The sequence below is a fragment of the Danaus plexippus genome, chromosome 6, assembly GCF_018135715.1.
Source record: "Danaus plexippus chromosome 6, MEX_DaPlex, whole genome shotgun sequence".
Classification (NCBI taxonomy): Eukaryota; Metazoa; Arthropoda; class Insecta; order Lepidoptera; family Nymphalidae; genus Danaus; species Danaus plexippus.
The window spans coordinates 7,175,038-7,188,181 of record NC_083540.1 but is presented as its reverse complement, the minus strand read 5'-3'; the positions used below and the strand labels follow the sequence as shown (position 1 = coordinate 7,188,181).

The window sequence follows — 13,144 nt, the reverse complement described above, 5'->3', positions numbered from 1 at the left end:
ATTATTAATTCGCTTTCATATCGATAGCTAGGTTGCTAGTCGTGTTTCACTACCTATTGATAGTTTTGACTTTGACAACTGGCTTCATGCTTGTTAATGTGAACATGCGTTGGTGCCTTTGTATTACTAATAAATGTATATTGTTGTTATAAAAGATATTAATATAAGTACAAAATTATGTCAGATATAAATAGTTTATTTGATTGCTTCGAAGAACCAGCTTTAAACGAAGCTGCCACCCAATTGCCAAATGTTAAAAGTGAAGAAGAAGCGCCGTGAGTTGACACAGCCTAAACAAGTCATATGAAATCATAAATCAATTGTTAAAATTATTAAAATACATCTATGTTTGTATATTATGAAGTTATTTAACTGTTTACAGTGTAACCAAGACGGAAGATGTTAAAAAAGAAGAAACTATAGAAGCTTCGCCCAGTAATAAGCGTCCACATGAAGAAGTTAAGTATGCAGATACTTCTAAGAAGCCCAGACAAGAAGAGGAAGACGACGCCGATATTATAAGCGACATTAAGTAAGTATCCTGTGATTGTATTATAAAAAGAGAATTGGATTTCTGGTGTCAAAAGTTTCCTCTTTGACAGCTTGCATGAAGTCTTAACCAGAAATTAACACTTTTGATAGAAGATTGGAGTGAAATAAATTGATATGAAACCGACAGTATTTTGACCAATGTAGATGTTATTTGCCTTTAATTTAATTTTAATTTGTTTATTAATGACACTATTCCCTTCTTCAATTTTAGTGGATCTGATGATAACATTTTTATAGTGCAATACTTAATTTTACTATGTTGATATATATTTTTTTGCACACAGCCTCAACAATCTTGGTGCAAGGATACTTATACATACTCTTGATACACACGAAGGCTGCACACATGAAGTGGCGATACCTCCCAATCAGGAATATGCTCAACTAATGCCAATTACTTCAGAACCAGCTAAGCAATACAGTTTTATCCTGGATCCGTTCCAAAAGGAAGCTATCATGTGCATTGACAACTTACAATCAGTACTTGTATCAGCCCACACATCTGCCGGAAAGACTGTTGTTGCAGAGTAAGATATATAATTTTCAATGAAATAGTTATTTTTCCCCTTATATATACATATATACTGATATATTCAACAGATATGCTATAGCTCTGTCACTAAAAAACAAACAAAGGGTTATTTACACGACACCCATCAAAGCTCTCTCTAATCAGAAATACAGGGAATTCTCTGAGGAGTTTCATGATGTGGGTCTGATCACTGGAGATGTTACTATCAATCCATCCGCTTCCTGTTTGATAATGACAACTGAGGTAAATCTTACATTGAATATCAGGTAGTCTAAAAATATAATTCACACTTTATATAATAAAAAAAAAAAATGACAGTTATTTGTAATGTTATTATTAAAATATATATATACATATATACTTTTTCTTGTAACAGATTCTAAGAAATATGTTATATAGAGGTTCAGAGATAATGAGGGAAGTTGGTTGGGTTGTGTTCGACGAGATTCATTACATGAGGGACAAGGAAAGAGGTGTTGTTTGGGAAGGTTAGATATGTAAATATATTCTATATATTTCTAGTGGCTGTAACTTCTTCTTATTAACTTTAAATTGTACTAATAATTTATTAAAAAAAAAAAAAAATTTTTATTCATATACTGTAGCTCACTTAAATAAAAACTTCAACAAAAAAAACTTATATTAATATTAAAAACAGTCTCTTGTATGTGTGCCTAAATTGTCTTTATTTTTGTTCTTCCAGAAACACTTATCTTGTTACCCGACAATGTTCACTATGTATTTTTGTCAGCTACTATACCCAATGCTCGTCAGTTTGCTGAGTGGGTGTGTCGACTTCACTCTCAGCCTTGTCATGTTATATACACTGAATACAGACCCACACCCCTCCAGCATTATATATTCCCTGCTAGCGGAGACGGGATTCATCTTGTTGTGGATGAAAAGGTGGGATCAATAAGAAATTGTCTAAACCGCCATTATTACTACAACATTTACTACATTTATTTATTGATTTATCCTATCTTCAATATCAATGAATGTTTCTATTAAATGTATAGAACAATCAGAAGGAACTTGACAAATATATACCCATATTAGAGTGAATGAACGGTAATTTACAGGGTGTGGTTTTTGTTTTGCAGGGTCAATTCAAAGAGGATAACTTCAATACAGCTATGACGGTGTTGAGTAACGCGGGAGGGGCGTCGGCGGGGGGTGAGCGGGGCCGGAGGGGGGGACTCAAGGGGGGGAGCAGTAGTATCTTTAATATAGTCAAAATGATCATGGAGAGAAACTTCGCACCGGTGATTATATTCAGTTTCAGTAAGAAAGACTGCGAGCTGTATGCTATGCAGATGGCTAAATTGGATTTTAATACAAGTGAGTGTTGTATATATGTGGTTGGGCAGTATTTATGAGTCATGTAATATTTTAAATCACATTTTGTTTATACATGAGAAAGTTTGTGGGGATGTACGGGTGTTTGTTGCTCTTTCACACGAAATCTGCTGAAAGGATTTTTATCAAATTTTACACATATGGCTTAGACTTAGGATTAAGACATAAGATATAATTCATCCGGATATTCCGTGTAGTTATCGCAGGGTTGAGACAATACCATATAATAGTATTGTGTATGACATCCCGAGAAAGACTTGGTCACCATATCTGTTGTTTTAACACTATATATTTGTATCTAGACCGAAATCGATGAAGTTTCGACAAATGCATACAATTTTTTATAGGAGAATACAAATTTATGTGTGTATTTTTTTTTTATTTTCTAGTTGAAGAGAAAAAACTTGTAGACGAGGTTTTCAACAACGCGATGGACGTTCTATCTGAAGACGATCGTAAGTTGCCGCAGGTTGAAAACGTGATACCCTTGTTGAGGAGAGGCATCGGTATACATCACGGAGGACTGCTGCCCATACTGAAAGAAACCATAGAAATATTGTTCGGCCTGGGGCTTATCAAGGTGTGTCAGTGTATTGTTATATTATCTACACTAAGCAGGTCTTGTCCATGCTACAATATTCAGTAGTAAAATATGCAGTATAAATTAACATTATCAGCCGATGAATCCAATTGGGTGATATCCAATGTGTAATTGCTATTCTAAATGTCGCAGGCGCTGTTCGCCACCGAGACCTTCGCCATGGGGCTCAACATGCCCGCTAGGACTGTTGTGTTCACAAATTGCCAGAAGTTTGACGGCAAGGACTTCAGATTTGTTAGTATTTCAACTTGAAAGGTTAATTGAATATGTGAAGTATTGTAAAGAGAATACAATATGTTTATATATATATAACATTTTTTAGATAACTTCCGGTGAATACATCCAGATGTCAGGTAGAGCTGGTCGTCGAGGGCTGGACGATAAAGGTATCGTCATACTGATGATCGATCAGAAGGTTACTCCCAGTGTCGTTAAGTCCATGGTACAGGGGAAAGCTGATCCTATAAATTCCGCATTCCATCTTACATACAACATGGTTAGTTATATGCATTGATATTTAGCAAGAGATAGTTATAATTTTTTTTATTTATAATTTTTTTTTTAACCTCCAGGTCCTTAATTTGTTAAGAGTTGAAGAGATAAACCCGGAGTACATGTTGGAGAGGAGTTTCTATCAGTTCCAAAACCAAGCTGTTATCCCAGACCTCATCGACAGTAAGAATATTTACCAAACATATCTGTACTATAGACCAGTGTGTATGTTTATATATAATTTTTCATTTTGCGCACCAAATGTAGATTAGAACTCTTTATATTATTATCTCGAGTTAGCAAATAATGATGTTTATTTTCAGAGGTGAAAGCTAAGCAAAAGGAATATAGCGCGTTGTCAATAGAGGAGGAGCACTCTATAGCTTCATACTGTAATATAAGGTCACAGTTGGAGCTGCTGGGGTCACAGTTCAGGTCGTTCATCACGAAGCCGGAGTATATCAAGCCGTTCCTCCAGCCCGGTAGACTTGTTAAGGTATACACTTAGAAATAAAATTCCGTTATCATCAGCCTATCGGGGTCCGCTGCTGAGCAAAGGCTTGGAGAAGGTTAGAGTATTAATCACCACGGTTGCTCAAGACGGGTTGGCGACTTTAAACTTATAATTTGAAATTATAAGTCCAGGTTTCCTCGCGATGTTTTCCTTCACCAAATGTCAATGCTGTCTCTTAGTTAGTACATATAATTCGGAAATTACATTAGTGCTTCCCAGGTTTGGAATCCGCACCCTCATGCATGAGAGGAAGGCCTAACTCTAGGCAACCACGATTTTTTTAAATACCGTTGTAGATTTCACTTTTAATATCATAAAAGAGTCAATCACCTCGCTTGTGGAACTCACCCTTGATAGAATACTGTGTTATGTGTTCATATGTTTTGCTGGAAATACTGAATAATATCATGCAAATGAAGTTAATTTAATTTTATGAAATAATTTTAATGACGAAAAAACTTTTAAGTGGCTTTAAAAAAGGTTTTGTTCATTTTAAACGATAGCATGTCGTCTTAAAGAATTCGCAAATAATTACTTTGAAGTGGTAGAGAAAGAGGGTTAGAAAAATATGTATATCTTTTTTTTTAATTTTTATTTTGTAAAAGCGAAGGAAATGTTATATTGATCTTGAAAATTATATTTAATCTTAATAAAATGCATTTATTTTTATTTAATATTTCAAATGAGTTAAATGTAAACACATAAACTTTTACTGCTCACGAGTTTTTTTTTTTTGCTTTTCACAACTACTTACATGAAAATCGACAAATTTCAGGTGAAAACGGAAAAATACGAGTACGATTGGGGTATTATAGTGAACTTTAAACACAAAACCGGCAAAAGTAAGAAAGACGAGAACCCCCTGACCGCGGAGACCGTCATAGTGGTGGACGTGTTGCTGCATGTTAAGAAATCAAAAGCCGACGAGGCCGACACGAACGTGCCTTGTCCTCCTGGAGAGGTGATGAATTAAAAAAAATATATAATATATTCTTAAAAGTATATGTATGTTACATGATATATAATAAGAGATCAAGGAGTTACGTCATGTTATGATGACGCGGTCAATATTAAAATATAAGAGCATTTTTGATTGCGCATATATGATGATGAATATTTGTTCCCAGACCGGCGACGTAGAGGTGGTGCCGATCCTACACACGTTAATATATCAGATAAGTTCGCTGCGTGTGTACTATCCCAAAGACCTGCGACCGCCCGACAACAGGAAGTCGGTGTTGAAAACTATAGGGGAGGTCAAGAAGCGGTTCCCGGAAGGACCGCCGCTGCTGAATCCCATCAAGGACATGAAAATTGAGGACTCTGTGTTCAAGGAATGCGTCGAGAGAATCAAGTTATTAGAGGAAAGGTGAGTTTGAACGATACGCTTACTTGATGTTGGCATATTAACTGACGGACACCAGTTTTATATTATATAACCAGCTGTTTCCAGCGACTCCGTTAAAAAATAGGTTAAGTTACTCCGTATTATATGAGCTGCCGGTCAAAATCGGTCCAGCCGTTTCAGAGATTAGTCGGAACAAACAGACAGACGAACAGACAAAAATTGTAAAAGCGCTTTTTGGGTGTATGCACCGTATATATTTATTCATATGCATGTTGTAAAAAACAAACAGACAGTCCAATATTATTTATATGTATAGATAATGTTGTGTTGTCTCTAAAATATGTATATATCACAGATTATATTCTCACCCCCTCCACAACGACAAGAACCGCGGCGCCCTGACGGCGGCTTACGACGCCAAACAAGAAATATACGAAGAGCTGACGTTAGCCAAGTCCGAGTTGAGGAGGGCGAAGAGCATCTTACAGATGGACGAACTGAAGAAGAGGAAGCGAGTGCTGAGGCGACTCGGGTACTGCACGCTGTCAGACGTCATAGAGCTCAAGGGCAGGATAGCCTGCGAACTCAGCAGGTACACCGTACAAATACCTACATGTTTTCCACATTTAGCCGTACACTGATGCTTTGCTCTGCACTTACTATATGCTTTAGCTACGCTATATTTAGTATTGGAATAAACAAAAGAATGCCGGTATATATTCCAGTGCGGACGAACTGCTTCTGACCGAGTTGATCTTCAACGGTGTGTTTAACAATCTGTCCGCGGAGCAGAGCGCGGCGCTAGTGAGCTGCTTCGTGTGTGACGAGAACAGCACTCAGACGTCCGCCACGGGCGAGGAGCTGAGAGGCGTCCTGAGACAACTACAGGTACCGTAGTAATGACGGACTGTGACGGGTATCGGGCGCTCGACTTGGTTGATATGACTTATTATATTTCTGTTTACAGGAATACGCGCGTAGAATAGCGAAAGTATCAATCGACGCGAAGATGGATCTCGACGAGGACGAGTACGTTGGCAAATTTAAATGTACCCTCATGGACGTAGTACTCGCGTGGGCGAAGGGCGCCTCCTTCCTACAGATATGCAAGATGACTGACGTCTTTGAAGGTAGTTCTTACTTGAGATAGCGACCATGTACCAAATGCTATTAATATCATAAATCAGAAAGTGTGTTTGTTTGTTATCTTTTCATCCAAAAAGTACTTAACGGATTTTGATGAAATTGGCCAAGATTGTAGCTGAGATATGAGATGAACATATAATTTATGCCGTCTTTTCGTACATAAGTAGTATAAAGTCACGTGTGTATTAATTTATCTGTTACATAAAGTACGAATTCTTTATTATAAATTTCTGTACTAGTAAGAAATAAACCAAAGTCAAACTTGTTTATATTGCGTGGGTTCGTTTCAGGTTCAATAATTCGTTGTATGCGTCGCCTGGAGGAGGTACTCCGGCAGTTGTGTCAGGCCGCCAAGAACATCGGGAACACGGACTTGGAGAATAAGTTCAGCGACGCCATCAAAATGCTGAAGAGAGACATAGTGTTCGCGGCCAGCCTTTACATGTAGCGCTCACAGAACAGTTCAATATATTTTTTATTACCTCACTTGACGTTTCATTGAAATGTTGCCATTTTTTGAAGTCACACTTGTTATGCGACTGCCGAGGTTTCGTGAAACGCTCACGCTGAGGGAGAGAGAAAGAAAGATGCACAAATGTAGATAGTAGGACAGAGAGAGTGAGTCGGTGGATTTCAAAATTAAGTTGATAAGATTTGTTTACAATTACGAAGTTTCACTTAGGGTACGCGGAGGGGTTCCACGCACTATTTATTTTTACATATTTTTGAATTGTCAGGATTGAAATTTTTTTTTCCTCAAGTAATGGTTATACATTGACAGGAATAATAATTTGTTGCTCACTACGTATTTTAGTATTTGGGAAATCATTAAAATGCACCGTGGCTTGTCCAATATAACAATAATATTTAAAACATTATATACGATGGTGATATTTTCCAAAATGTTCTTTATTGTTATATAACAAAATGTCTTCAAACTTCTGTCTTTAATACTCATTATATAAAAGGGTTAAGAGGGAATTATAACAACAAACGCACAAATAATTTCACAATGTTATAAGAGAACTTTATTGTTTTAATTACCGTTTATCTATAGCATGAACTGGCGAGTAACAAAAGAAACATCATTACACTAGGGAACCATGTTCACTGTTCACAGTCGGCCGTGCCCAAGTACACAACTATATTATAATTAACTAATATGAGAAAAGATAATTCGAAAACAGCGACATCAAAATTTGCTCTCCACATTACTTTCATAAAATTTTGAATACCTAACTCCTAAAAAGCGTTAACAAGGGGATGATAAGTGACCTGGAACAATATTAAATAAATACTCCTTACGTTTGTATAAAAGTGTAAGTACGCAGATAATTGAAAATGTCATAATTTTAGAAATCACCGTTCCTTACATAAACTTATTTCACATACCTTAAAACGATTTGGGGAGACCCCAGCATTTCAACATTTTAATGTCCAATTATAAGTTATTTTAGAATTTAACGTGATATACTTTGGAATACATAGATAGCCGTATATAGACAACGAGACGTCATTGAAGAAAAAGTTTTGAATATGAAATCGAGGTCTCCTCAGAACACTGAATAATATTAGATCACAATTGAAAATATTCAAAAAATTGCTTACACTATAGTCTCATTGGTGCCTGAATTGATATGTCAAATAACTAAACGCGAAATCAACACAAAATCTGTCTAGCTATTACGTTTGCGTAACTAAACGAGGTATTTGTTTTGTGTCTATAGTTATATGAAGTAAACCTGCGACATTCACGCAAGTGCACTCCGAGAGCCTATGCTATGATAAGTATACTCTATTATTATCGTTTAATACTTAGTTACAGTAAACATTCGCTCTGCGTTCGACTGCTATGGAAGACTCGACGCTTACAAGAAGCACTTTCAATACTTACCAGTCGTTCGCCACACACCTGTTGTAACGATTATTCCATTACATCGACTCCTTACTGTATATTTATACAAAATGTACAATATCTCAAAAGCGTCCTCACAATTTTTTACGCCAGTTATGATAATGATTATGATCGTTTGAACCGCAACAGTCAAGAAGCATCGATCACAGTGGCGCCAATTTTAATAAATACTTCATTTTAATTGAGTGACAATTGACAGGTTTCGTAATAAAACAAAATTTAAAATAGGACCGGCCATTTTGTAAATTGATATGATTATTATCTTAAAATTGAACTATTGTCTGTGATCCATTCTTCTTTTTATTTATTATAAGGCTATATACAGCATGCTATTGTCCGTCATAGTTATTTCAACCTGGTCCTTTTTATTACTTTATTTAGAACTTGGTTGCAGTTTGGCACAAAATGCGAGACATTTACTTCAATGTGTGTATATTTTGTACTATTTCGTTTATTGTTTCAGTATCCATGATTATAATGGGACAACAGCAAGCTTTCATTTAATCATATACGTCGTCTAACATATTAACTTTAGATATGTTTTTATGAATCTGATAATAATTTCTAGTTAACATTTATGATACGTAGGTACAAACAGATTAATAAATTTTTATGTAATTGATATTTCCTTATTTTAAATGTTCTATAAGTTTTTATGTATGTGTATATATTCGTATAATATAATTGTGATCTCAGAGTATTTAAGATACACATGTTTAAAAAATAAAAGTAAACACGATCCGATAAAGGACAGAGGAAGTCGAATTCGAACTATAAATAGCGACAATCGTAATGTAGGCCTTTGTTAATTATTTACACTAGGAATGACATCAACATTATCTCATGTATATATATGATTTAAAATGTAGGGAGAAAAATTCTAACAACTATATCATAATTGGAGTCGGCCGAGATTACATCGTAAGACGATAAGAGCGTTGATGTTTTATATACAAGAAACGTGAAACAGACATCGACAGGTTAATGCAACCCTGTTTATTTTAAAATATATTTATATACCTATAATCTAAATAATCATTATTTATATAAATGATGGCGAAAGTTTATTTATATGATCTGACGTAAACTTGACGTAAATCTGACGTTTCCAAATTATCGCCATACTTTTTTTTCAATAATTATTAGGCATTTCTAAAAATATAGACTTAATTATTTTCAACGCCCGATTCGATCGGTGTTTTAATACTATTTATCGCCGCTAGTAATAGGACTTCTGTCACAGAGCACTACGATGCTTACTCGTCGACTCGTTTCTTTACTTCTAATAGTAATAATAATTATACACAGGCACACGTAACTTAGCAACGAAATTGTCTACAATCGAAACCTCTCTTATTTACAATAATAAAAAGATTAATCTATGCGACTAGTCAAGTTTGCAACCGTTAGTTGATAAGATACTGAGAAATAAAACGTGTTAGGATCAACATAGGTAAATTTTTCTAAAACAGTTTTTAAACGATAATAATAATTTACATTTATTATTTTTAAATATCTATTAACATTAGCTATAATTTATAAGATCTCCAAGTTTGTGATAATCTTCAATTTAATTTAACAAGATTAGTTACCTACCTATTACAATACGCGACCGCATAGTTAGAATATCGACCAACTTAACAAGGAGGAGAAAATATTTTTAAACGTTATCTTATCCTAGTTCGAATCGATAATCCTGTCTCAAAACAAGATCAAAAGTTCACTTGGTCGGACCAAAACTTCAGTCGGTAAATTGATCAAAACTTTAAACAACTCGCATACAAAACAGGCCATAGTGAGGCCTGACAAATGGGACATTCCCTAACATACCAGTGACTTTGCCACTATGACATACGACGTCATAGAGAATGTCCCACAACAACGCGAGTTCCAGCCTATCAGCACAAAATGCACAAAGTTCAGCGTTCATCAACACACTCTCGAACACACGCATGGTGATCCGTGAAACCTCCTTATTAAAAAAATATCAAACGGCTATTGGAGTTGAAATTATTTTGTGTGACGTAAAATTTGATATGGCTTCGAAAGCTTCAAACTGTCGGGAAATTGTAATCAAGTAATTTTGAATTTTTTTTTGTCAATAATATTTGGACAGTCACGTTGCGAATTTTAATAAAATTCGTAGGACGATCACAGAGAACACAAATATTGTAGGCTCCGTCCGGCCACCGCGACCGCAAGATTGGATCTCGATTTCCTGGAAACAAAATTTCATTAACAATCCATAAGTAATGGATGATTTTACAAATACACATGGAGTTTCAACGCGATGATCAATACTTTTCCAAATGGTTAGTGAAAATCGTAAATAAATGACAACAGGTCTAAAAATTTTAGCTATTACTGTTATTGTTTTTGAAAATTGGATATATTTTCAACTAAATTAACGAATATTATACCTCGGGGTGATATGAGACACAGGCTCGTGGTCGTCGTCGGGGTAGTGCTCGCGGTGGTCTCCGACACGCGGCCCTCGGCCCCGCCTCCCTCGCCCGCACGTCTAACCTCTTAGCGCCGCAGGGGCACAACGTGTCCACTACCAACAGTATGAGGTTGCTGTGTGGTATCTTCTGTACGCTAAACGGCCTGCAAGTTGTCCATAGTCAGGAAACTGGTCTGTCGATTGATAACTACGGATAATACAATAAAATCCACCTCTCGCATCCTGAGTTGTGGCAATTGGTGAGTTTTCCTTTAAGCGGTTGGGCGGCGTTTAATCTGGTGGATTGTAATGTGAAGAGTTCAGCGCTGGTGTCGCAGGGTCGGACGGCGGCGGAGCGTGCGGCCTCGCGAGGTGGCTCCCGTGGCGGCCCGGGGTTGAGAGGAGGCTCGTGCTTCTCGGAGCCTCCGAGCCCGTCTATGATAATCTCGTATGTACCACGATCACGGTCCACGTCTTCCTCGTGTTCCATATCCTCATTCTCGTAATCTTCATAATCTAGTTTTTTTAATACAAGCGATACTTATTATAAGTTTCAGATACGAATAAAGATATTTTTTTTGTAGAGAAGTAAAACTTACCCAATTCTTCTTGGGCATGAGGGTGCGCTCGTGCATGTATTGTTTCGAGCAGAGGATACCATATAGTAAGTAAACTTGTGAAGTAACTTCCAAGCCAGGCGAGAGGTTTCATCGGTGTCAATTTGTTGGATGCTCCACTGAAAGGGCTTCTTGAATCTGGACACCTGCCCTGATGGTCATGGACGGTGACTTTCTTGTAAATTCTGTCCTGAACCAGCGAATCCATTATAGTCCCATCAACTTGCCCAAAGAAACGTCCAGTTTGTGAAACATCTTCAGACAAAATGATAAATCCATTGTCGTCAAGTATGTAACAATCCAATTCATCACCAGCGCAGGTTTTCTTGCAGACACTGCCCGCCGTGCACTAGAATTACAAGTCGTTTTTTTAAATCGTTTTTTTTCTTTTAGTGTAGGTAAGAGTCATTTAAAAGTAATAAAAAATTACCGTCGACGTAACGTTCAAGAAATGCCTAGCGAGAGAATCTAGTTGGAAATGTAATCCGACTACTGCGGCCGGTGCGCGATGTCCCCTCGATTCAACGAAGACGGCATGTGTCGCTAGCACTAACGTTGGTTTGCCGCTGAAGTCCTCCGGCTCGGAGCCGTCGCGGAAGGGCACAGAGAAAACAAAACTCTCCGGTTCAATGGAATGATGTTCCACCGCACGCCGGTACCATTCGGAGTCGAAAGCGCGAGCATATTTCTCGCTGAAGTGTCTAGAAATAATTTATAATATATGTTTATAATAATTGTTGAAAATCTGATGTAGTTTTTTTCATTATTGACTGGATAATTGTCTTCTATTCCATCAGAGGTAAGGCAAAATGCAGTCTTAGGGGCTAAACGAATTATTACAGCAAAGGCATATTCACTTACGCGTTCAAAACATCCATTTTGTCCGTATAAGGAAAGTCTAGGCTCTAGAAGTTCTACAGGGAAAAGATAGTGGCCGTCGCGCCTCTGGGTTTCCGATGGTTAATAATTTTAATGAATTAAAGTACTATAATGTATACGTATACATACGGTTCGGAAGAGTCAGCTGTTCTTGACGTGTTGACATTTTCAGTCCATTTCAATAAACCGCTTCTGGTAGCGATGAAGGACAACGTCACGACGAATTTGTGAAATCGGCCTTGCCTGCAAAGATTATAGTTGTTAATACAGTAATAATGGTTTTAGTGTCCTTCGCTTCTAAGTTTACAGTTTACCCGGAACATTAAAACATTCTTTACACTCGTATGTCTTCCTTATTCTATATGCTAAAAATATAAATCGTGTCTACTTTCCATTATAGACGTAATATATTGAAATTTTTAATAGTTAACCAATAAACCTTATATTGTAGATAAGGAACACGAAAATTCCGGGCAATTAACATGAATAAAATTTTCCCATCAATATAAATACATAAATATTGTTAGCGAAGAAAATATAGCTAAAAATTTTAGTTTTGTCATATACAACGAACTATTAATGTGTCTGTTTCCAACCAATATATTTTTTATTAATTGTCTAGAATTTTTGTGTTCTTCGATAATATTAAACAATTAAAACCATAGTCCAAGCCGGCTAGAATCCTGTTAGACAAATATTCCCTTCAAATAGTTTTACCTCTTTCCTCGTTAGCTAGAACAGTTTGA

General features: G+C 36.5%; 2 protein-coding genes across 4 annotated transcripts in view; one reads left to right on the top strand and one right to left on the bottom strand.

The window, feature by feature from the left end:
• Positions 1 to 73: 73 nt before the first annotated feature.
• On the top strand, positions 74 to 7,030 carry LOC116778953 (exosome RNA helicase MTR4). The gene is made up of 18 exons (XM_032673062.2): positions 74 to 275; positions 383 to 532; positions 837 to 1,079; positions 1,153 to 1,327; positions 1,461 to 1,572; positions 1,788 to 1,990; positions 2,188 to 2,425; positions 2,833 to 3,023; positions 3,177 to 3,278; positions 3,367 to 3,540; positions 3,617 to 3,719; positions 3,860 to 4,032; positions 4,826 to 5,011; positions 5,178 to 5,419; positions 5,754 to 5,990; positions 6,124 to 6,286; positions 6,366 to 6,528; positions 6,835 to 7,030. Exons 1-18 carry the CDS (start codon positions 178 to 180, stop codon positions 6,990 to 6,992), a joined length of 3,111 nt encoding a protein of 1,036 aa, XP_032528953.2. The 5' UTR covers positions 74 to 177; the 3' UTR covers positions 6,993 to 7,030.
• Positions 7,031 to 7,546: 516 nt separating this feature from the next.
• The window catches only part of LOC116778952 (voltage-dependent calcium channel subunit alpha-2/delta-3), a 41,464-nt gene continuing 35,866 nt past the window's right edge, over positions 7,547 to 13,144 (bottom strand). The window contains exons 19-25 of one of the 3 annotated variants that reach the window (XR_009753972.1): positions 12,528 to 12,641; positions 11,950 to 12,220; positions 11,502 to 11,868; positions 11,136 to 11,418; positions 10,880 to 11,066; positions 7,937 to 10,677; positions 7,547 to 7,819 (exon numbers count right to left, since the gene is read on the bottom strand). Coding sequence is in view for 1 of the 3 variants with exons in the window: in XM_032673061.2 (XP_032528952.2) it covers positions 10,576 to 10,677; positions 10,880 to 11,066; positions 11,136 to 11,418; positions 11,502 to 11,868; positions 11,950 to 12,220; positions 12,528 to 12,641 (1,324 nt within the window). In the remaining 2 variants the exon portion in view is untranslated. Of the gene's footprint in view, positions 10,678 to 10,879; positions 11,067 to 11,135; positions 11,419 to 11,501; positions 11,869 to 11,949; positions 12,221 to 12,527; positions 12,642 to 13,144 lie in introns of all 3 variants that reach the window. The other 2 variants (XR_009753973.1, XM_032673061.2) reach the window with 2 other exon arrangements.